Consider the following 21,471-nt stretch of genomic DNA (forward strand, 5'->3'; position numbering starts at 1 on the left):
GGATATAATTATGTAACTTTAAAATATTAAATTCATTATAAAACATAAATCTAAAATTTCAAAAGAGTATAAGATGAAACAAATATGAAAGCTTCATTGGCCGCATCATGAAAATAAAAAACATGGTAGAGTTGATTTCAGTTTAACTATATGCCATCAAGAAGAAAAGATTAGATGTTTATTTATAACTCATTTTTTTATGTATACCTTAAAGGATACGTGTTATCCTGTTTTGTAGTGCTAACAAATTTCATTGAGAGGGATAATTTCATGTCTATGTTTATAATTCAAAATCCATGAAACCATTTTATTTTAAGTTTAACAACTCAAATGGTTAAATTGTTATATTAGTCCTTCCAAAAAAAATTATAATTTAATTCAAGGTTTTTTTATATAAAATTTATGCTTTTGATCCTTCAAAAAATTTTATTTTTATTTCCTCTCTTAACACAAAATTCTTTGTGAAAGAATAATTTTGTAAAGTAAATCATGTAGAAGGATTTTTCTGTTAGGTGCTTGCTAAAGAAAAACTACAAAAATAGGATATGGTATTAAAACCAGGCTTGAAAGCCAAGCCCAGATCCAAGAGCCAAATTTCAATATATAAGGCCCAATGTTTTACTACTCACTTCTTTCCCGTTTAGTTTAACTGGAACGTCCAGCAACATTCAACGGCAACGCTAATCCTCGCGCAGCATCATGTAGCCAAACTATCAGCCCGGAAAAGAGTGTACTTCCGGACCTCCGGTCCTATTGCCTCAAACTTCTAAGAAAAACATGGATCCCATATTGAATAAATAAAATTCTTGCTCTATTTTTTTTACTATTAATTATCACGAATTTAAATAAAGTTTAGAATTTTAGAGTTTAAAGTTTAAGATTTTGTTTGAATTTAATATTTGATTTATTTTTAAATTTGACTACAATGTTTAATTTGATATTTTGTGTTTTCAATTTATTATTTGAGTTTTTTATAGTATTTAATTATTTGAATTTGATTTAAAAATTATTTTAGTAGAATCTAGTATGTTAACCTGATGGTTAAGATATTTACTATGACTTAACAACGGCACAATTAAGACTTTGTTATGCTTTTGTAATTCATCCAAAATTTTTTTTTGATAAGTGAGTATTTTTTCATCGAAATACTTAGAATATTTTACTAAATTGCATGTGCTAAATACTAATTTAACCATTTTGGCTGACGTACTTTTTGATTTTTGAGGATGATTTAATGGTTTTTTAAAGTAGTTTAAAAATAAATAGATAAGGCAAATGTAGCAAATAAGAAATTCTGAAAACCGTTAGGTGAGCCGGTTCTTTTCCTTCATTCCGAACCCAACACGACAACCCATTTTGGAGCATTACATTCGATTTTCTCCAAAGATTTTATTTAATTTTATTAAGAAAATATTACAGTCAAATGAATGATTTCACTAACCCGAAGAACAATACTTTGGAAGCAAGCGACACTATAGCTGAAATGGCAAAGTAAATGAATCGAAGTAAAAGCCTAGCTGCGACCTCCAAATCAATTACAGCAATGGCGAGGAAGCGAAGCAGCAAAACTACGTTGATCTTCTTCCTTTTGCTTTCCCTTTTAGCTTTCCTTTCTTTCCTTCCCGTCTTCGCTTCTCTCCCTTCTCTTCCCTCTTACTCTCACTCTCACGATCTTCACTTTCATCTTCCTCGTCATCAGCGTCTGCATCGCCGCCAAAAGGTAAAGTATCTTCTGAAAACAAATGCTTTAGCTATACTTCAAAGTAGCTTTCAAATTTATATTTATTTTTTTATATGTGTTCTCCTTTTCTGTTCCGAATTGAAGGGAATTAGACGTATAAATAGTTGAGTTCTGTTGCCTTTCCAAAGGAAGAATTAATGATGATATGACGTTATGGAATTTTAGTTACTGACGTTGTTGTTTATTTATTTTTTTAATCATATGAGAACAATATGAAAATTAAGGAAGCAAAAAATTGAAAATTTTCATGGTAGCTGTTTTTTTTTTCTTCTTGTTAGGATTTAAATGTTGAATGATATTCTTTTTTGTGTTTGATCGCAAGTCAGATTAGTGTTAGAAAATTTGAAATTGCGGAGGATAAGTTTTGGAAAGATGGGAAGCCTTTTCAGATAATTGGTGGTGACTTGCATTATTTCCGGGTTCTTCCTGAGGTATTTATTCTTTCTGTTAGCACTTAGCATCTTCCAGAACTATTCGTTCTTGCTATTGTTATTTTAACGGGATAAGCGGAATTGAGAAGATTGTAGAAAGGTTCTTAAGGTTTTCAGCATTGAGAGGGTATAAAAAAAATAGTAAGTTCTGATATTGTTAGAAGTGGGGAGTTGGTTGTTCCTTTTATTCATAACTATCCTACTATCTTATGGATGCAGTACTGGGAAGATAGGCTTTTGAGGGCAAAAGCATTGGGGTTGAATACCGTTCAAACATATATTCCTTGGAATTTGCATGAACCAGAGGCTGGCAAACTTGTTTTTGAAGGCATTGCAGATTTGGTATCATTTCTCAAACTTTGCCAGAAACTAGGTCTCCTTGTTATGCTTCGAGCTGGGCCTTATATATGTGCAGGTTAGCCTTTCTGTCATGTGTGTATAGTTTTTAGTCATGTACTTTATAGGTTACAAATGGGTCCAGACTATTTCCTAGTAGGTTGCTTCTTATATTCCTAGAAATGAGGGATTGATGTGCTCTCAAAGTTTTAATCTTATAACAATAAGCATTTGTTTTCTTGTATTCTTATCTGAGACAGTTTCCCTCTTGTTGCATGTGTTACTAAAGGGGCATAAGAGAGAGAAGGGGGGGGGGGGGGGAGAAGATTGTATATTGTGCTTAATGCTCACTAACATAATTGTTGGATCTTGGACCGTATCTCATCGCATATATTCTTGTGACAATAGATGTCTTAGTTGTTCTTGTGGCAATGAATAGATAACTCAGGGTTGGTAATGACATGATTTCCTTTTGGGGACATATGTCTCTTGCAGAGTGGGATCTTGGAGGCTTCCCAGCTTGGTTACTTTCCATACATCCAGATGTTAGATTAAGGTCATCAGATCCTGCTTACCTTCAAAAGGTATGATCTCATATAGTACTTATTTTTAAGTATATAAGATAGGTGTTGGACTGAATGTTCTAATTTTCATGCTTAGCACAAATTCTATGTTGGAGTTGTATTGTATAGTTTCTGTTTGCTTAACATGTTCTTGGATGATGCACTAATTGGCATTTTGTATTTGCTGGATTATGTTTTGAATATGATATTACAGGTTGAAGGATGGTGGGGAGTCCTTCTTCCAAAAGTAGCTCCTCTTCTTTATGGAAATGGAGGCCCTATCATAATGGTTCAGGTACGGGCATGGAATATTTTTATTAGCTGGCGGGGTTCCTTTGATAAAACTAATGTGCCACTTGGTTTTATCTCCTAGGATTTTATGCAATGATAGGAAAGATGTGCCTATTCATCAAAACAAATTTCTCCATCTGATAATTGTTCCAGCTGCTTCATGTTGCTGAATTTAACTGTCTAGAGTTAAGGCCAATTGGGTGGTTGATGTGATTTCAAAGTTTACAAACTATGGCACTTGTGGAGAAGAGCCTCTTTTGATGAAAAAAGAAAAACCCGAGATAACTAGGAACTCGGAAGATGCTAGAATAAAATACAGACGAAGAGACAAAAGACTAGCCAATATTTAACTACATTTTATTTGAAGGTTTTTTTTTTTCCTTTTTGGCTAAGAGTGAAAAATAATTAAACAAAGAAATTAATGAGCCTGGTACGAGTCTAGATAGCTAACTCCGGGTTATGAGCCCTCCTGTTATGTGAGTTTGTAGCTCACCATTTGAAAGATTATATCGTGTGCCTGAAAAAATTGCTTTTTTCACATGTTTCTTGGCCTTCAATTCTTTATATGACACAGGGAAAAAGAAAGCGATATTCTCTTTATATACATATTTCATTCCTTCCAATAAAATATGTTTATTAATACTGTTGAATGTCATTTTCTGAAAGTTTCAGCATTTTATGCTAGTAATCTTCAACTATAATGTGATTTTATACTTTGGTTTCAGATTGAAAATGAATTTGGGTCATGTGGAAATGATAAAGCTTATCTTAGTCACTTGGTGAAGTTAGCTAGAGGACATCTTGGAGAAGACATTATATTGTAAGAGGATATTTTCCTTAATTCCCTTTTATTGGTTACACCCTAGATAATCTTCAGTTTATAATGTAAAATCTAATTCTTCAGGAAATATTCAAACCTCCTTGAGTTGATTTTAGTTGAGAAAACATGAACTTCTATCAAGTAGTACTGCATTTCTAAGATTTTGCCCAATGGAAGCCAAATAAATCAGGTGTATGGGTAGGAAAACTAAAGTTTACTGCAAATACAATCTTACAATAAGGCCAACTGAATGTGCAGAAGAACATACCAATTAGTTCATATTTACCATGCATTCCAAATTACTGATTGGGCTATACAGCCTATACTGGTATCTTTTACTGAAGTATGTTATCGAACATATAATCATTGAAGGTTGAAGTAATAGCTTCTGAAATTTAGGCAAGAAATTTTGTGGTTTTATAGTTGGTACCATGTTTTTTACATTGTGAACATTCATTTTTTTTGACACTGCTATGTAACCACGTTGACATTATATACTGTTAATGGAGCTTGTCAAACCATTCTGATTTAAAATGTTTGTCATCTATAGTACCAAGGACTTGAAAGACAGATCTGCATTGGACTTTGATACTGTTCCTCTTGGAATTCTCTTTGAACTCTCTTTGAGAGCTGATAACTATATTAAAAGAATGTTTATTGCGTACTAGATGTAAAAGGACTCAACTTGTTTGGATGAGTTATGATGGTTTCAGGTACACTACTGATGGAGGCTCTCGAGAAACTCTTGAAAAAGGGACCATTCAGGGAGATGGTGTCTTTGCAGGTACTGCTCAAGATCAACATGTCCTTATTTGATAAGTTAGGAAAATAACAGATCATCTCATGACATTAGAAACACATAATAATCTTCCTATTCATCAACGCTTTCTGGGTAAGTTATCAGCCATTGGTAATATTAATTCCACTCTCCTCCCCCCAACAAAGAAAAGAAAACTATTGTTTTATTTCCTCGTATTCATCTATGCTTTTGTATAGACACCAACAATTTTATCTGCTTTTATGCACGAACTTTCCTAGAAGATGAATTCAATTGACCATTAAATTCGATGGTAGATTTCTGAGTTTAGGTGCTGTACTGAGGCCAGAGAACTGCATAATTTAAACGGAGCTTTTCATTGAAATAAAGATAGACATACATGTATATGCAGGCACACAGAATTGCCTAAGTTAATAGTAATCGTTTCTGATGTGTAGCTGTTGACTTCACTACTGGTGATAACCCTTGGCCCATATTCAAGTTACAAAAGCAGTTCAATTCCCCTGGGAAATCACCACCGCTTTCTTCGTGAGTGTCTATTTTTATAATTGATCTTTGAGAATTATCTTTATGATTAAAAAAGTACGAAAGTGGAATTCCTTTTTCTTCATATAACTAAATTCATTTATGCGAATTATGGTTGGACCATAAATAATTTTTTAACAATTATTAAGTACCATAAATGATTTTGTTATAACGTAAAAAATAAAAAACGAAGATATACTATAAGCAACTTCGAAAACTTTAGTACAATTAATAAAATATGATTTCTTCTAACCGTTAATTCATGATCCAATTGTTGGATTTTAAAACTTGAAGACTTCAATCTTAAATGACCAGAATCAAATGACATGAATCGAAATAAATTGAGTGTCACGCCCCAAATGACCTAAATTTGGAATGATCTTAAACCCAGATGACTTGAATCCATGATGATCCGAATTTCTTTTGACCTCTAATGCCATGATCCAAAGACAAATTGACTTATCCATTTGACACCTCTATGATCATAATAGTGCTTTTGTTTCAGGGAATTTTACACAGGTTGGCTTACACACTGGAGTGAGAAGATGGCAAGGACAGATGCAGATTTTACTGCGGCTGCCTTGGAAAAAATTATGTTACAAAATGGTTCTGTTGTGCTTTATGTATGTTTTTCCATCCTACTTCTGTTGCTGTCTAGTTATGATCTGCATGGTCATGCTATAATTTAGGCCTTTGAGTTCCAGATGGCACATGGTGGAACGAACTTTGGATTTTATAATGGAGCAAATACTGGTGCAGATGAGTCAGATTACAAGCCTGATCTAACATCCTATGATTACGTGAGGAGGATTTTTCCTTGTAGTTGGGTTTTTTAATTTATATTATTCAAGCTTCAAATTGATTCTGCTTTACCCCAGGACGCACCAATTACAGAGTCTGGTGATGTAGACAATGCAAAATTCAAAGGTATAATCCTACTTTGGCTGGCTGAATATACCTGGATTAGAAGGATAGTGTGTTGAAACTTTGCATGGTTTGAAGAACTTACAGACAACTTTGCTTACCAAGAATAATACATATTGTCTTAAATGAATAAGTGGATGCATTTATCCAGAAATAGACAGTAGTTACAGTGATATGGTAAATAGGTAGATAGGAGATAGAAGGATTTAAGTAGATGGATTTGACCAATGGCAGAAGCTGATTACCTGTTTGACTTCAATTTACTTAGATGGGTATGGTCCTTCATTTGGTGTTGAAAGGGAAACAGCTTTCTCTATAGCTGCTGCTTATATTCACGGGAATTCACCTCTGTAAATGAATATTGTGGCTTGCAATATAATTACAGTTTTAAGCAATCTATACTTTCTGAAATTGATGCACATGTTGATGGACATTATAACCTGATTGCTACAATCTTTGGAAATTGGAAAAAGACGGGAACAGTATCATTTGAATGGCTACTGTTTATCGCAGAGAATATGAGTAAATTTGCACTGAGGAGAATGCTTCAGTGTATTTCATCTCTCAATTTATTGAAAAGGCATGCTACAAGCCTTGTCATCACTTTATTTTATTTATTTATTTTGTGATAAGCTGTTTATTTATTGCTTTTTGTGAAATTTGAAGTCAGCAATCTTATTGTTACACTGATTTTGTCTTTTGTATGGTGATAATTTTACCGAAGATACTAGTGTACAAATTAATAGTTGGGATAAACAGCATCAAACTATATTCTCTTGTAAGTGGTGTCTATATGCATACTCCATTCACTAATCTATTCCAATTTCAGCCATTAGGAGAGTGATGGGGAAATTTAGTTCAGTATCTCTACCTTCAGTTCCTCCCAATAATAAAAAGACTGGATATGGATCCATCCAGTTAAAAAGAACAGCATTTTTATTTGATTTACTTGATGAGATTGATCCTCTTCACATTGTTGAGGCAGAATCTCCAACTGCAATGGAGTATTTAAACCAGGTGTGTAAAAATTTTGAGGCTTTGCTGCTCATTAGCTTCTATGTTTAGCAATTTAAAAAACCTAAGATTGCTGAATATTTTCTCTTGTTGTCTTTCCTATCATGCAGATGTTTGGATTTGTATTATATGTATCTGAATATGTAGCCAAAACTGGTGGAAGTAAGCTAGTTATACCAAAGGTATGCAGTCTTCCTCATTTTGTAGTTAAGATAACTAATTTAAATTTCCCTCCATACTTCATTATTGACAATTAATTCAAAGAATTTTGATCTCTGTTGAAAAATAATTCATTTGATATCTGTTGACAAATAATTCTTAAAAATTTTAATCTTCTCTAAAATATGATGTTTGCAGGTGCATGACAGAGCTCAAGTGTTCATATCGTGCTCTCCTGAAGTTAATGGTGGGCAAGTATCATATGTTGGTACACTTGAAAGATGGTCAAATCAAGCAATTAACCTTCCTAATGTTAAATGTGTTTCTAGCACCAGCTTATTTATTTTGGTAACTGACTGCCCTCATGCTTTCAGCATATCACCCTTAAAGTTTTATGCAATTTGCCAGTTAGTTATTTGTGACCGTTAAATGATAGCTTAGTGAAAGTATTCTGGCTTGCGGTATTGTTAAGCTTACTAGTACTGTAGTTTATCAAGTTACACACTTAACAAATGCGCCCTATGAACTAAGCTTCTTTAAGGCCGAGCAGCAATGCCTTCTCAGTTTCATGCTTTACTTTTTGTTTCACCTTTTGTTTTTATTCAGAAATAAAAATTATATGATTACTCTTTAAGTTGAAACTAGATATCATTCATCTATTTCACATCTTTGTTTCTACGACACATTTGCAGGTTGAAAACATGGGTCGTGTAAATTATGGGCCATACATCTTTGATAGGAAGGTAAACTGCCTGTAAAGCTGAAAATTGTTCTTTTATTTCTGAAATGATGCGAAGCCAATGGTCATATTTTATTTTTATTGGCATCACTCAAAACCTAAACCATTCCCTTTCATTAAAATTGTGCACTTGTGCTAGTAAATTTGAAAGGTATATTGATCTAATTGCCATTTTTGGTGATATCATCAATCCATTGCTTATTAGAACGGAGATATTTAAAATGGTTATCTGGTTCCTTAATGCTCCTTAGTCAGGGAAACTTCATTTCAATAAGCTTGTTCATCAATGAAAACTGTTCTATAACCACCAGTTTACCATGCAACATCAGTACCTATAGTCTGCTGTCGAGCTTTTCTAGTCTAACAGATAATCATCCTTCTTGACTCTAATTTTGTAGGGTATTTTGTCTTCTGTTTATGTGGACGGGAGTGTACTGAAAAGATGGAAAATGATCTCAATTCCTTTTCATAACCTGAATGAGGTGCCAAAATTTAATCCCGTCATTCAGGTTGCATCCAAATTCCATAAAGTATCAGCCGGCAAAAAACTAGAACACAAGTCAGGTATGTCTCAGGAACACAAGAAGCATGCTGTATCAAATGGTCGTACACTACTTCCTACCGTGCAGTTTTTTGTTCATCTTACACTTCTTTTATATACCTCACTGCCAAGTAAATCCAATGGACATATACTATGATGCGATAAAATTATCTTTTAAGAACTTGCTTTGCCTCACGCAGTTGGTGTTGGAGGACCATCATTCTACACTGGCCATTTCTCTATTGATACGAAGACTGAAGTTACTGATACATACATTTCACTTAGAGGCTGGGGAAAAGGGATTGCTTTTGTTAATGAATTCAACATTGGAAGATATTGGCCGGTAAGTGCCTTCTCTATGTGAATGAATCATACACATCTGAAAATAAATTTAACTGATTTTCTTTGCAGACTTCAGGACCTCAATGCAACCTTTATATCCCTGCTCCAATCCTTCGGCAGGGGGAAAATGTTTTGGTATGAAATGCCTGTGCAATCTATTAAATGATTGTATTTATCCCATCTCAATGAAAATTTCTTCCTTGACTGGTTTGGTTCGTCACTTTGTAGGTGATATTCGAGTTAGAATCACCGAACCCTGAGCTCATGGTAGATTCGGTTGATCAGCCAGATTTCACTTGTGGTCCAGGACAAGCAAGTGTGCATCAAAATGAAGATGGCAAAGCTAGTGCGTCACTGTTAACACCCAATCCACTAGGGCTGCGTACTTTTTGAGAGTGTTCCCAATTTCCAGAGAGAAATGTGCCTTTGAGTGTATGCAGAGGAGCCAAAAAGAAGTGTGTAGAAGAAAATAACATTACTATCACTTGAAACAAAAGCTGTATCTTATGCGATTGGATCTAATATTGTATAACAAAAGACGTTCACATCTGAATTTGAATGGCAATATGCCATCTTCTTTAAGTTTAATTCAGATCAAAAGTGTAGGTTTTTCTTATTTCAAGTCATTTAAAAAAAAAAAAACTCTGTGATGACCAAAATAGAATTCCAAACATAGCCATCTTCTCTAGACAAGCTCCCATGAGCAACTGACTACGCCACCTACATTAAAAATGCCTACAAGGTGCTGAAAGAAAGAACGAAAGAAAAGGAAGATCATTTTGAAGGTTGCTTAGATCCATCTTTTTGCTCCTGCTTCGATCCCGTCATTGCAGCAGAAGCCGCTACAGTCATAGCAGCTGCGGCTGCACCCAGTTTAGCACCACCAGCAGCCTTCATTGCACCTGCTACTTTTGCAAAAACAGCTACCCCTCCTACAAGAAAAGCCCTCAAAGCTACTGTTGGTTTCACGGCCATTTTGTTTAAGTATCTGCAATCCAATATCACAAAAATTCATATCTGTATTCTCATTTAAAGAACTATATCAGAACCATGTTCCTTAAACTGCAATACAACTGTAGCTCATACTCATCAAAGAAATTTTGGTTCAGTTGCCTGAATTCAGAACAGAGTTGAATCAAAGTGACTGTCATTTATTTATTCTTTCTTTCTTTTCTTAACCAGTAAGCTTCAACCACAGATTCAAATTCCCTCTCCAAACATCGACTGAAGCTAAAATTCAACATGAGTTAAAAATCCATGGACTGGTACATGGGACTACAGATTTTAAACTTGAATAGCAAGTCTTATTGAGACCAAATACCCATACGACTGAAATATTCGACTAGATTGTTGAGCTGAACAATTTATAGATACTGGCATTCATTTTAGTACAACTCGAGCTTGACTAACATCTAAAGCACCCTTGACTCTAGATGATCTCAATAATGTCATCTTCGTTGAAAGATTGAACTCAAGAAGACCTTTGTGACTATATTTACCGATTCGTAACATTGGGAAGCCCCTGTCTCTTATACCATGAGAGACCAAACATGTTATTCTTGTTGTTATGTGTTGGAAATACTAGTATTTTGTTGAGTATAAAACACAGAAAACCTATTTATCTATGGATAACCTTAAAAAATAAATAAGAGCCTCTTCAACACGCAAGCATACAGAATATTGAACAATCATCCATCCTCATAACTGAAGCACACATTTCACAATGCTAAATTGCCTCATAAAACAATATCTAGGATACGGTTCAAAACAATCCGACAAAAGAAGCAAATAAATGAAAAACACAAAAGCTAAATCTTGTCCTTTTAAGCAGTGTAATATCAATTCTACGATCTCAGATTAATTTTCAGATGCGTAAAATTCATCTTCCTTTTCCTTGGAAAATTTCTAAAACAACTGAAAGCTGTTACTTCTATCTTTGACCAACAATCCTGAAAAATAATTTAAAATTTAATCCCAAAAAACAGTTCTGATGTAGAACCCATTTTTTTCAAAATCAAATCAATTGTAATGCCTTCCCTATCCCAACCCAGCTAAAAAAGTTTACCTTTTTTCCCCTTCTGTTTCCTCTTCATTAGCAAACTTCAGGTTAAACAGCAATAGAAATAATAATTAAAAAAGAAAGGAGAAACAACCCCAGATCATATAGCAGGCAATACAAGAGATAGGAGAAACCGAACCTCGAAGAGAAAATCTTAACGATTGAGTCCTTTTGCCAATAGTTGAGAGAGAGTGTAATAAGAGAAATGAAAAGAGATAAAAATGGCAAGTAAAATACTAACGAGGTCTGTTCTTACTTTTTTTTTTATAATTTTTTTTTAAGTTTCATGTTTTGGACACGTTTCCCATTTTTCCTACCACACGTGGCACAAATTTATTGGAAAACATGTTAAAGGGCGTAGGTTAGCAACGACCCTGATCTTCACTGTCTAACTGTGCGGCGCTGGAAAGGAAAGAAGACGATGGATCCGTACTTAGGAGGAAGCTGGACAATGATCCCCAGCATCCCAACCCACAGTAACGTATCTACTCCCACCAATCAAGACCATCTATACCTTTCCCCTCCTCCACCCTCACAACAACAACAGTTTCATCCACAACAATTCCAACAACAACAGCAGCAGCAGCGTATGTTACAGCAGCAGCAACAACAACAACAGCAGCAGCAGCAAGTGCAGCAGAATCAGCAACAACAATCACTAGCTTCTCACTTCCATCTCTTACATGTAATCCTTTAAACCACAATCTTAACAAAGTTTGTCTTACACTATAAAAAAATTGATGTTTTACCTTCTTCTTTTTATGTGTTTGTTTGTGTGGGGTTACAGTTGGTGGAGAATTTGGCTGATACTATTGATAATGGAAGTCGGGATCAACATTCTGATGCTTTGGTTTGTTGTGTTTTCTTTTTCTTTTTTCAATTTTAAGATTGGATTTAGGGTTCCTTTTGAAGATTATTGAACTTTTATTTTGCTGGGTTTTTGTTAAGGTTAATGAACTGAACAATCACTTTGAGAAGTGCCAGCAGCTTTTGAACTCGATTGCTGCATCAATTAATTCTAAATCCATGGTAAATTATCTACTCTTCTTGCTTTGGTTTTTTAAGTTTTAATTTCCCGTTTATGTGTTATGAGATGTTGATAAAGTTGCATTCCTGTGGTTCATGAATTTTAACAAACATGAAAGTACTCAAAAAAAAAAGATGCAAGCTTCTGCAAAATAAATATGTAAATTTTAATATTTTTCCATCATTTTTGGAAGATGTATATACATACTCAATGATGATAAATTCTAAAAATGTGCTGACATATTAGTATCAGTGTTTCTTTTTTCTGTTTTATTGGAAGTTGTTTGTATAACTTGCAAATTTTTCAATGCCGGATGTAGACTGTTGAAGGTCAAAAGAAAAAGCTGGAGGAAAGTGAACAATTGCTAAACCAAAGGAGGTAAATTATCAGTCATAACTTGTGTTTTCCACAATTTAAGTTTTCTACCTATTGAATATCTGCGTTTGATATTCTTCAATTCTAGGGATCTGATAGCCAAGTATAGAAGCACTGTGGAAGACCTTTTGAAGACCGAGCCATAGTCGTTTCTCATGCTACTAAGCACAGGTAAAGAATGCATACAGAAGAATATGAGTGACAAATATTGTCCATAAATAGTTGCAGTTTGCGGTTGTTTACTTTAACATGTCAGTTTAATGTCTAATTTGATGATACTTGTTCATAGAGAATCTTGTTTCAAAGAAGGAATTTTGCATTGCGTTTTTGTACTTTGTGTCAAATAAGTAAAAATGTGTATAGATTGGGAGACTAGTATGGTTTTATGAAACCATGTGTATATGGCCCGAATTTGTAGTCAATCCTATTTCCTATAGGAGAAGTTGAAATTGAATCCAACTTGTTTCATTGGTTTTGTATCTGTAATAGTGCAGAAAGCTTAGCTCCATGTTGTTCAAGAATAGTAGTGTGGACTAGTTAGTAATATTTCTTGATGGGGACAGGGAAGGGATATAATTCAATGGTAGAATGCCACCTTGTCATAGAGTTTCAGTAAGGGCATAACGAGATTATGCAAGGGAACAACTATGTAAATGATAGTATTTATCTTGCATGAGCATAAGAAAAGCAAAACGAATTGAATGTCTGTCAAGTTTTTGGGCAGCAAAACTGGACTTTGGTGAGCAGTATTTTTCTGAGAGAGCCTACCTATTAGATAACTTTGCTACTTAGAGCGAATCTGTTCTTTTGGAGGTTTACGTTGCATTGATGAAACTTACTTTGCCTCTAGGAAAATCTATTTGTGGTGGTTCCACCTGTTATGGGTCAAACTTTGTGATGTTATCATCTCATTCATCTGCAGAACATGTCAACCTTGGTACGAATCAAAAAGACAGGACTTCAAATTCTTGTACTATTGTCATTGGAGAACTCTTTAGTTTCCCAGAAAATTGTTCACTGCCATTCTAGAGCCATTGAGTTAGATTTGTATGTTTTTACACTTAATGTATGATAGTATTGCTTTTTTCTGCTGTTTTTATATCTAGTTGATACCAGTTTCAAAGTGCATATTTGTTCCCATGAAACCATAAATATTTTGTTTTGCTCTTTGATTATGTAAGATTGATGGTTGTTTTTCTTCAGCAAATTTGAACTACAGCTTTTGACTATCTTTTTGGCTTTGTTGTATTCAGGTCAAGAGTTCCCATGTTTAACTCTGAGAGATGGGAAGGAAACCCTGAGAACTTGTAATCATAGGATGAAGTAGAACAGTTTCATCTCCTTGTTCAGCAAGTAGAAAGTTGTTTCTTTTTCTAGCTTTTTCTTATATCAAACTTTAGTTTATATTCAAATGCAATCTTGGGTTTCATAATTGTTTAGTGCCATCTAATATCATGGAGCTTTGAGTTTTATTACTGCTGGGCCCTGGGGGCTGCATGTTTCTGAGGTGTATAGTTAAAAGAAAAAGATTGATAATCCTTGTCTACCTTCCGTTACTGGATTATTTACTAGATCATGTGTGCGTAATTTATGACAATTGTTGAATATGCTATGGGTTCACCTTTTGATTCACAAATATCCTTGATGAAATGCAATACTCCCTAGCCCATCGCTGTTTGTCTTTCCAGCTTCAAAGGATGCCATAGTTAAAACAGACTCATTTTTGCAGGGTACCTGACCTGTCCCGTAAGATTTTGTTCTCTAACCTTAAAGCTACCAAACCAAATTTTCAGAGTTCAATTTTCATCTGCAACTCCAGGACTGCCTTCTGAAAAACTAAATTTCTGTTCTTTGTTAATTAGCTTCAAAAGAATAAGGTAGTCGTTCAAAACTCCCTGTAAACATTCACTCCGAGTAACAAGGGAAAGAAAGCAATACCGATGACCTTGCATTCCAGGGGTAAGTTTCCTGGAAAACTAATAATAAACCCGCATAATTTTGAGGATGGCCAGACCAATTAATGGAATGAAATTTTATATGGTAATATACTACAGATACGATTCCAAAGAAAAAAAATAACAGTTGCAATAAACGAGTCCTCAACTAATTTTCTTTGTACTACAAAAATCCCAGATCACTAATTGTGCAATGACATCAATAAGCATGATCCTATTTATCTTTTCTTTTATAATTGGTTACCATCATCATGTATTCCTCTTAAATGAGTTCATCAGGGTTGAACCTTGGCTCTCAATTTAAGTTCTCTGCTATTTTAAGCAGGATGACAAAAAGTGTTTTAAGTACTCCAACTGGTATAGTCCACCTAGTAGTCATTATCAATGTCTGGCATACGACTTGGTGGTTTCTTCTCATCTGGATTTTCCAGGACAGATACCTCGGTTGTCGTTAATAGCAATGAGACACTGCAATAGGAAAAGCATATTTATTCAGTTAAACTCGTAAAACTATCACGTGTTACATGCTTATGACTAGATTCTTCACCTGGCGGCATCGACTAAGGCTGTTCTAATGACTTTGAGAGGGTCTATGATTCCAGCTTTCACCATATCAATATATGCACCTGTTTTTGCACATCAAACGAGAATGATCAGGGCAGAGGGTATGCAGACCATCCTTGTAAAAGCAAAGAACTGTGGCAGGGCATTTTGAGAAAAACAATGATGGCACAAGTGCGTGTCCATGACAGATAGAGAGAGTGCATGCAGCATAACTTGGTGAATTCAAGAGAGATCGTTTTTAAAGGAGTGAAATATATGGCTTGAAATGAGCATTTTCATAAGATTGAAAGGAACAAACCTTTTGAAGCATCAAAACCCAAATTATCATCATCTTGTTCCAGTAGTTTCCCAAGAACCAGAGAGCCATCATAACCAGCATTAGAAGCTATAGTTGAAGTAGGTACCTAAAATAGAGTCACATATTACTGTGAGGTACTATAGGTTATAATGAGATCAAAAGAGGTGTGCTGAGAGTTGCCATAACAAAACCTTAAGAGCGTCCTGAATTATCTGAACGCCTCTTTTTTTATCTTCATTTTCGGTTTGAAGATTCTGCAAAGCCTTTGTACTATATAAGAGAGCAACACCACCACCTGACCCAAAAAAAACCATTATATTATGACCTAAATAAACAGTGACATTTGAAACCAAAAAAGGGAAAATTATTTACCTGGCACAATACCCTCTTCCACAGCTGCTCTTGTGGCATTCAAAGCATCTGTGACCCTATCTTTCCTTTCTCCAACTTCTGCCTCACTAGCTCCACCAACCTGAGAGAAAAACACCCATAAGTACTCACCTTATGCAGCATAAGATGCACATTGCATTTGGAACTTAGAAAAAGGGATCATAAACCTTGAAAACAGCCACACCCCCAGATAGTTTTGATAATCTTTCTTGTGCTTTCTCCCTGTCAAACATGGCACTGCTCGTATCCATGGCTGTCCTCAGCTGCAGAAGTTTTCAAGAATCATGAGTAAAAAGAAAGCAGAATAGCCTTTATTACAAAGTTAACAACATTAAGGCGCTGCTTGGTAGGGTGGAAAGAAAATTGGAAAAATGGAAATTTAAAGTGGTAGAAAATTAAAAGATAGAAAATATAATTTTTCTTTCCATAGGTGTGCTTGGTAGGAATGATGAAAAAATTTAAAGAAAAAATGATTTTCTTTCCATCCATTGTTTGGTAGAGTTGAAAAAGAATCAAAGAAAAGAATATGAATCTTCTGAAAAATGCATAATTTTGAACTAGTATACATCCCTCTCTCATTTTCTATCCCCTTATCATTCCAACTAGGAAGTATTGGTTTTTCCGCATGGGAATGGAAAATGATCATCTCTCCTATTTTCTTTCCTCTCACTTTTCTTCCCTATCGAGCACACTTAAAATCTAGTTTCTTTCCACTTTTTCCACTCAACCAAGCACACCCTAAAAGTAGATAACAGGAGAACAAATGGATAACAAAAAATTTCATACATTCGTATCAACCCCTCCCCCCCAAATTCCAAAAATTAATCTATAAAGGGCAACGAGGACATGTATATGGCATTTAAAATGGATCGAGGCTATTAGAGAAAAATTATCAAGAAACAACCAAATAGGGGATTAAAACACCTGCTCACATCTTTCTTCGATCAGCTTCTTATCCCCTCCCCCATGTAGAATTATTGTGTCATCAAGTGAGACAGTGACCTGTCATAAATCAAGTCAATTACACAAGAAAGATGAAAATCAAGCATCTGCACAGTTTCATGCATACCCTTTTTGCAGTACCAAGCATTTCAACTTTGACTTTGTCAAGAGTTAAGCCACGTTCTTCACTGATAACCTGTAGTTTTGACGATTAATAATGATTCCATTTATAAAGAATGAACTCTGAGCAACAAGAATATTATTACCTCTCCGCCGGTAAGAATGGCAAGGTCATCTAAATTTGCCCGTCTATTATCCCCAAAACCAGGAGCTTTGATGGCACAAACCTAAGTACATAAGATTCCACTATTAGAAAGGTTCCAGAGGTGTCATCTACACTAAGAGCATCTCGTACTCTTTGATGCATGCAAAAGTAAATTTAAAGCAAAGCCAGATAGCTAATCACCTTCAAACCAGCATGATGCTTGTTGAGAATAAGTAACTGAAGCGCATCACTCTCCAAATCCTCAGCAACAAGAAGAAGTGGTCTGTTTTTCTGTTCAAATTGAAGAAGAGAATGAGCAAGCTCACAACATGCTTCACTTACAATCATAAATGTAAAAGAGTCCCCAGATGAATTACATTTATAGCCAACTCCAATATCCTCACAAGTGAGTTAATATCTGAAATTTTCTTGTCATGAATGAGAATCAAGGGATTCTCAAGTTCCTGCCAACATAAATTGAACCTTCTTTACATCAAAAGCCATCCAACATCCTTATGAAATTATTACATTCAATAGAAACAGGAAAAGAAAACTGAAAAAACTAAGGACATAAGGCAGGTCAAATTATCGTGTACGCAAAGCCATGAACTGTACACTAAAACTTTGCGATGGAACTAATATGATCTTCAAATTCCATTAAGGAAAATAAGAGAATGACAAGATTTCACTGTGAGACCCCTCCAAATTCAAAACATTTAAATAAGAGAAGAAAATTGAATTTTGTGCATAGGAGTTACATTGGAAACCCCATTTTTGTTCAACGAACAAGTACCCTACCATATTGAGTAAAAATTATTGTAAAAAAGATGCAAATCTGAACTTACACATTTCTGGGTCTTTTGATCGGTAACAAAATAGGGAGAGATATAACCTCTGCCTAGCTTCATTCCTTCCACCACTTCTAACTCATTGTCTAAAGTATTCCCATCCTAAAATTTGAGGTAAAAATAAGATACACCAAATTACATATTGTTTAAGAAATAATCATTATTACTCAAAATCTTACAATAATTGAAAAAATGTACAAAAATCAAATTTGGGCTTACAGTGACAGTAATGACCCCTTCCTTCCCAACTTTCTCCATTGCTCTTGCTATCAATTCTCCAATTTCACGTTCTCCATTTGCTGAAATAGTGGCAACCTATTCAAAACATACCAAAAACAAGTTAACATGAGGTAAATTAAGGAGAATTCGAGGTAAAGAACCGGAGAGCCCACATCAACAAACCTGTGTAATTTCTTCTGGTGTGCTTATCATTACTGCCCTGCTTTTCAAGTCAGATATGACAGTATCAACTGCCATATTAATTCCTTTTCTCAAGTCCATCACATTTATGCCAGCAGCCAATGACTTGCAGCCTTCCAAAAGAATTGCCTGAGTTAGGACAGTTGCACAAGTTGTACCTGTGAAGAGATGCATAATAGTTAATAGGTCTTCAGCATTAAGACTATCAAATATGATGGGAGAAATTTATTTTAAAAATGCCATATCTGTAATCGAGAACTAAAGCTTTCTTCATGTATCATGCAACAAATACAACTGAATTGATCCATGCTTTGAACCTGAGGGTTATAGAAAATACTCGCTTATTCCATACAGATATGCGCTGCATATCTAGGACTCTGAATTCTAAATGAAGTCAAAGACCAAAAAACAATAATTTCCAAGAACCCAAATCACTTATGCCACACTTTCCAGGAAGGTTTTCTAACAGCAAGTTCTTATCCAAAGGCTCCCCCATCCGGATTAGCTTGGAATGAAGGCTTGGTTGAGCTTTCTTAAGATTTTTTTTTTCTTTTTTACGTTCTAACCAGAATGCTTTGATCATAAATCATTGGTATACTGATTAATCAATGTTCAGTTACAATGCATAAATAAAATACGGTTGAAAATAATAAGAAATTACCATCTCCAGCAACTTTATTGGTGGCATTTGCAACCTGCTTTACAAGATCTGCACCAACATTTTTAGCCTTATCCTTGAATTGAATGCTCTTGGCAACAGTAACACCATCCTTCGTGACTTTAGGATAGCCCCGACTACTCTCAATAATTACATTGCGACCCTAAATCAATAGATCAGAATGAATACTGTGACAAAGCATAATAGCATGCATAAATCTGAGCTCTTAGTCCTTTATATATATTACCTTTGGTCCCATTGTGACTTTCACAGCATCTGCAACTTCAGACACACCCAACATCATAACCGCCCGTGCCCCAACCCCGAAACTGATATCCTTTGCTACATAATTCCTATTGCAAATTATCCTATTACAAACCTGTCAAATTCAAATAATTAAGCAACCAAAGAAAATAAAGTTTAAGATTCATTCATATTCATCAAAACCAATCCCAACGAACAAATAATTTTACCATAGAAAACCTTTCCAACTATTTCGTGATCCACCTCTAAATTTTCATTGTTTCCAAAGAATCTAAAAGCATTATTTACATAAATCTAATGCAGCTGTTGGTTCCTAGAAATTTTTTGACTTTTTCATTTCATTTCTTCTATTTCCCACGTCCCTCACCGTACAAACAGAAATCAAAATGAAAGAGAAATCAAGTAATACATTATGATTTCTTACCAGTTTTCTCGAAGTCGAGGAACTGTAAAACAAAATAACAATAATTTATATCAGATATAAACCAAAAAAAAAAAAAAGTTAACCGACAGGAATTGACATGAAGGAAGCAAATGTGATCTATTAGAAGCATTACCTAATAGATGAAGCTAATTTTGAAGCTATTCGATACATGAGTGAAATGGGCTTTACTTTACACAGCGAGCAATCGAAAAGAAGGATCAAAAGAGAGACTTAAAAGAGAGCTTCCAATGGAGTTCTTGAGGCTTCCAATTTCAGGTTTAAAAAAGAGTAGGGTTTTAGCTCCGGGGTTTTACAGTGGAGGGCTTTCCCGTCACTCTATCCGAAAGATAAGAAAAGGTTAAAACCTGCTTTTAAGTCCCTATACTTTTTGCATATTTAGAACTTAGTTTTTTACTTTTATTTCAATAAATTTAATCGTTTTACTTTTCAATGTAAAAATATAAATTTAATTATTGATATAGTTAAATTTTAAAATAGGTATTTTAACAGTATTAAAAATGAAACTTAAATTTTGAAATATAAAAAAATAGGAAAAATAAAAAATTATTTTTCTAAAAAATAAAAAGATTAAATTACAAATATAAAAAATAAATGGACTTAGAACATATTTGAACCCAAAAATGGAATGAGAAGATTGAATCTGGATTGGTCCAGATTTTGACTGTCCAATGCACTGAACTGATTAAATGGACAATCTCCAACCAAAATTTTGGGTTTGTTCGGTCTTGGGCCTGTCGCTTGTTTAGAAATCTTTTTGGAGAAAAAGTAAAAATTGCAAAAAAAATACTAATAATATTTTAAAACTAAGAGTCCTTTTTATGTTTTTTTTTAAATATAATCATTAACAACTAAAAAAAAGTAATTACCTTATTTACTGGTAGTGGGGTAAAAAAACTCGAGAAAAATATTAAATGCCCTTTTTAATTATTTTATTATTATTTTAGGATTAATATTTATAGAAGCAATTTACTTTTTTATTTAACAAGTAACTTTAAAAACTTGTCATTTATTTCTTTTTTTTTTAAATATTTTTACTATATTACTATATAGACTTATCAATCTTCTGACTTTATTTCTACAATATACTAACAAAAAATAAACTCACTTTATTTTTACATAATATTTTTTTTTTGGAAAACAAAATTTTCCTTCATTCATGGTTTTCCAGTTTACTATTTAAATTTTAAAGTATTATAAATTGTTGTTTTGTGTCAACTTTCTCAAATAAAAACGTATGAATATAAAATTATAATTTATAATTATTTAATTTCATTTATAATATCAATTTAGGGAAAATATTTAGTACACTGTTAATTAAATTTTTAAATTTTATCAATAGGATTATAGAGTTAACAAGTGTTCTATAGAAATATATAAAATATCAAAAATAAATATTTTTAAAACAGAAACATATGATAATTTTTTTAAATTACTTGTGAAATAAAAACTATACACTACAAATATATCAAATATTTACTCATAAATTAATCTAAAAATGCTTTGAATTCATTCTATATTAATTAAAAGTATTAAAAGAGCAATATTACTTTCTTTCTTTTTTAATAACTCAGTTGAAGACTTTTCCCTCGACCTTAATGTTTAAATTTTATGAAATTGATAAATTAATCATGGAATACAGGCGAAATATGGTGAAGCTAGATTGTAAAATTTTCAATGAACATATCCCCTCCCTTTGATATTTTTTTTCAAACTTTTTTCTAGTACATTTTGCTATGAGTTTGATTGCAGGACAGTAA

At 33.9% G+C, this 21,471-nt stretch overlaps 3 protein-coding genes and 1 long non-coding RNA gene across 4 annotated transcripts; 2 read left to right on the forward strand and 2 right to left on the reverse strand.

Moving 5' to 3' along the window:
- The first annotated feature begins 1,273 nt into the window (after positions 1 to 1,273).
- Positions 1,274 to 9,820, forward strand: LOC107958388 (beta-galactosidase 17). Its single transcript, XM_041113507.1, has 19 exons — positions 1,274 to 1,720; positions 2,068 to 2,172; positions 2,392 to 2,587; positions 3,004 to 3,092; positions 3,286 to 3,366; positions 4,088 to 4,182; positions 4,896 to 4,966; positions 5,398 to 5,488; positions 5,991 to 6,108; positions 6,190 to 6,285; positions 6,364 to 6,412; positions 7,239 to 7,426; positions 7,534 to 7,605; positions 7,781 to 7,930; positions 8,275 to 8,325; positions 8,720 to 8,885; positions 9,063 to 9,205; positions 9,274 to 9,339; positions 9,433 to 9,820. Exons 1-19 carry the CDS (start codon positions 1,496 to 1,498, stop codon positions 9,595 to 9,597), a joined length of 2,217 nt encoding a protein of 738 aa, XP_040969441.1. The 5' UTR covers positions 1,274 to 1,495; the 3' UTR covers positions 9,598 to 9,820.
- LOC107958392 (uncharacterized) lies at positions 9,690 to 11,540 on the reverse strand. The gene is made up of 2 exons (XR_001700612.2): positions 11,403 to 11,540; positions 9,690 to 10,192 (listed from the first exon to the last, which is right to left on the reverse strand). It is a non-coding gene; the product is annotated as an uncharacterized lncRNA (long non-coding RNA).
- Positions 11,541 to 11,610: 70 nt separating this feature from the next.
- On the forward strand, positions 11,611 to 14,252 carry LOC107958391 (mediator of RNA polymerase II transcription subunit 9). Its single transcript, XM_016894154.2, has 6 exons — positions 11,611 to 11,948; positions 12,051 to 12,113; positions 12,212 to 12,292; positions 12,610 to 12,668; positions 12,754 to 12,836; positions 13,919 to 14,252. Exons 1-5 carry the CDS (start codon positions 11,685 to 11,687, stop codon positions 12,809 to 12,811), a joined length of 525 nt encoding a protein of 174 aa, XP_016749643.2. The 5' UTR covers positions 11,611 to 11,684; the 3' UTR covers positions 12,812 to 12,836; positions 13,919 to 14,252.
- Positions 14,253 to 14,753: 501 nt separating this feature from the next.
- LOC107958389 (chaperonin CPN60-like 2, mitochondrial) lies at positions 14,754 to 20,057 on the reverse strand. The gene is made up of 18 exons (XM_016894152.2): positions 19,827 to 20,057; positions 19,694 to 19,715; positions 19,253 to 19,384; positions 19,009 to 19,168; positions 18,330 to 18,505; positions 18,147 to 18,242; positions 17,925 to 18,029; positions 17,457 to 17,543; positions 17,281 to 17,370; positions 17,081 to 17,161; positions 16,942 to 17,010; positions 16,797 to 16,874; positions 16,040 to 16,135; positions 15,855 to 15,954; positions 15,674 to 15,777; positions 15,483 to 15,588; positions 15,168 to 15,246; positions 14,754 to 15,088 (listed from the first exon to the last, which is right to left on the reverse strand). The coding sequence occupies exons 1-18, from the start codon at positions 19,862 to 19,864 to the stop codon at positions 14,989 to 14,991; spliced, it is 1,719 nt and encodes a 572-aa protein (XP_016749641.1). The 5' UTR covers positions 19,865 to 20,057; the 3' UTR covers positions 14,754 to 14,988.
- Between the last annotated feature and the right edge of the window lie 1,414 nt (positions 20,058 to 21,471).

The sequence above is a fragment of the Gossypium hirsutum genome, chromosome A05 (assembly GCF_007990345.1).
Source record: "Gossypium hirsutum isolate 1008001.06 chromosome A05, Gossypium_hirsutum_v2.1, whole genome shotgun sequence".
NCBI lineage: Eukaryota > Viridiplantae > Streptophyta > Magnoliopsida > Malvales > Malvaceae > Gossypium > Gossypium hirsutum.

Bases quoted from the DNA above. Each gene is read 5' to 3' on its own strand.
- LOC107958388 (XM_041113507.1), top strand. From the start codon at position 1,496: ATGAATCGAAGTAAAAGCCTAGCTGCGACCTCCAAATCAATTACAGCA. The intron at 6,109-6,189 runs GTATGTTTTTCC...TTTGAGTTCCAG, and splicing joins ATGGTTCTGTTGTGCTTTAT to ATGGCACATGGTGGAACGAA. The intron at 7,606-7,780 runs GTATGCAGTCTT...TGATGTTTGCAG, and splicing joins GTAAGCTAGTTATACCAAAG to GTGCATGACAGAGCTCAAGT.
- LOC107958391 (XM_016894154.2), top strand. From the start codon at position 11,685: ATGGATCCGTACTTAGGAGGAAGCTGGACAATGATCCCCAGCATCCCA. The intron at 12,114-12,211 runs GTTTGTTGTGTT...GTTTTTGTTAAG, and splicing joins ATCAACATTCTGATGCTTTG to GTTAATGAACTGAACAATCA. The intron at 12,669-12,753 runs GTAAATTATCAG...CTTCAATTCTAG, and splicing joins CAATTGCTAAACCAAAGGAG to GGATCTGATAGCCAAGTATA.
- LOC107958389 (XM_016894152.2), bottom strand. From the start codon at position 19,864: ATGTATCGAATAGCTTCAAAATTAGCTTCATCTATTAG. The intron at 18,030-18,146 runs GTAAGCCCAAAT...CTCAAATTTTAG, and splicing joins AAGGGGTCATTACTGTCACT to GATGGGAATACTTTAGACAA. The intron at 17,011-17,080 runs GTAATAATATTC...TCAAAACTACAG, and splicing joins CCATTCTTACCGGCGGAGAG to GTTATCAGTGAAGAACGTGG.